Source organism: Cnephaeus nilssonii (assembly GCF_951640355.1).
Source record: "Cnephaeus nilssonii genome assembly, chromosome: 5".
In the NCBI taxonomy this organism is placed as follows: Eukaryota; Metazoa; Chordata; class Mammalia; order Chiroptera; family Vespertilionidae; genus Cnephaeus; species Cnephaeus nilssonii.
Window position 1 is genome coordinate 23,110,011 of NC_137076.1, and position 1,364 is coordinate 23,111,374.

Here is a 1,364-nt window from a genome sequence, read left to right on the forward strand (position 1 = left end):
TTTGAAGAATTGGTTGATGGTAAAAAAGGAAATTCTAATGAGAAATGGCAATAGAGATGACTTAATGGGAACTAGATCATATACCAAATATAGAAATTATTTTCCTGATTGTAAAATTCAAATGTGTCATTTATTCTCAGTTACTAATGCTTTCTAATGTGAAAATTAGTTATTCCATTTTTTCTTTTTTTTTTTTTTTTTGGCAGTCACCTTTAACACATGGAACCAGGCAATGGTACAGAAGTTTCAGAATTTCTTCTTCTGGGACTTTCACAGGCACTGGAACTACAGCCCCTCATATTTGGGCTTTTCCTCTCCATGTACCTGATCACTATGTTTGGAAACCTGCTCATCATCCTGGCTGTCAGCTCAGACTCCCACCTCCACACGCCCATGTACTTCTTCCTCTCCAACCTGTCCTTGATAGACATCTGTTTCACCTCCACCACCGTCCCAAAGATGCTATGGAACATCCAGACACAGAGCAAAGCCATCACCTATGAAGGCTGCATCACTCAGATATATTTTTATATCCTCTTTGCAGTGTTGGACAACTTTATCCTGACCGTGATGGCCTATGACAGGTATGTGGCCATCTGCCACCCCCTGCACTACTTGGTCATCATGAACCCCCGGCTCTGTGGACTGCTAATTCTGGTGTGCTGGATCTTGAGTGCCCTACATTCCTTATTACATAACTTAATGGTGTTGGGTCTGTGCTTCTGCTCAGACTTGGAAATCCACCACTTTTTCTGTGAACTCAATCGGGTGCTCCAACTTGCCTGTTCTGACACTTTTCTTAACAACGTTATGATTTATTTTTTAACTCTGTTGCTGGGCTGTGGACCCCTTGCTGGAATCTTTTATTCATACTCTAGGATCATTTCCTCCATACGTGCAATCTCATCAGCTCAGGGAAAGTATAAAGCATTTTCTACCTGTGCATCTCACCTCTCAGTTGTCTCCTTATATTATGGTTCAGTCCTAGGTGTTTACCTCAGCTCTGTTGCTTCCCAGAGCTCACACTCAAGTGCAACAGCCTCGGTGATGTACACCGTGGTCACACCCATGTTGAACCCCTTCATCTACAGTCTGAGGAACAATGATATAAAGAGGGCCCTAGAAAGATTCTTTGGCAGGTAAGCTAACTATAGCAGTCTGAAGAAGTGCCCATAAAAGCAGGGTTCAAAGCTTCAGAGCCTGATGTTCTGACACAAATAAAGCCAATCTTTGGCCCATACATAATTCTCATTTATCTGATGAATTAACATGAATTACTTTAGCATAATTTATTCTTTTATGACATATATCATTCCAAGTAATTTTCCATTATTTTCCTTAAATAATAGTCTTGAATTATCCTA

At 40.6% G+C, this 1,364-nt stretch overlaps 1 protein-coding gene across 1 annotated transcript; it reads left to right on the forward strand.

Annotated features, from left to right (window-relative positions):
* Positions 1 to 219: 219 nt before the first annotated feature.
* LOC307099196 (olfactory receptor 7A5-like) lies at positions 220 to 1,143 on the forward strand (the record flags this gene model as incomplete). The annotated part of the gene is made up of 1 exon (XM_079770409.1): positions 220 to 1,143. The coding sequence occupies one exon, from the start codon at positions 220 to 222 to the stop codon at positions 1,141 to 1,143; it is 924 nt and encodes a 307-aa protein (XP_079626535.1).
* Positions 1,144 to 1,364: the final 221 nt, after the last annotated feature.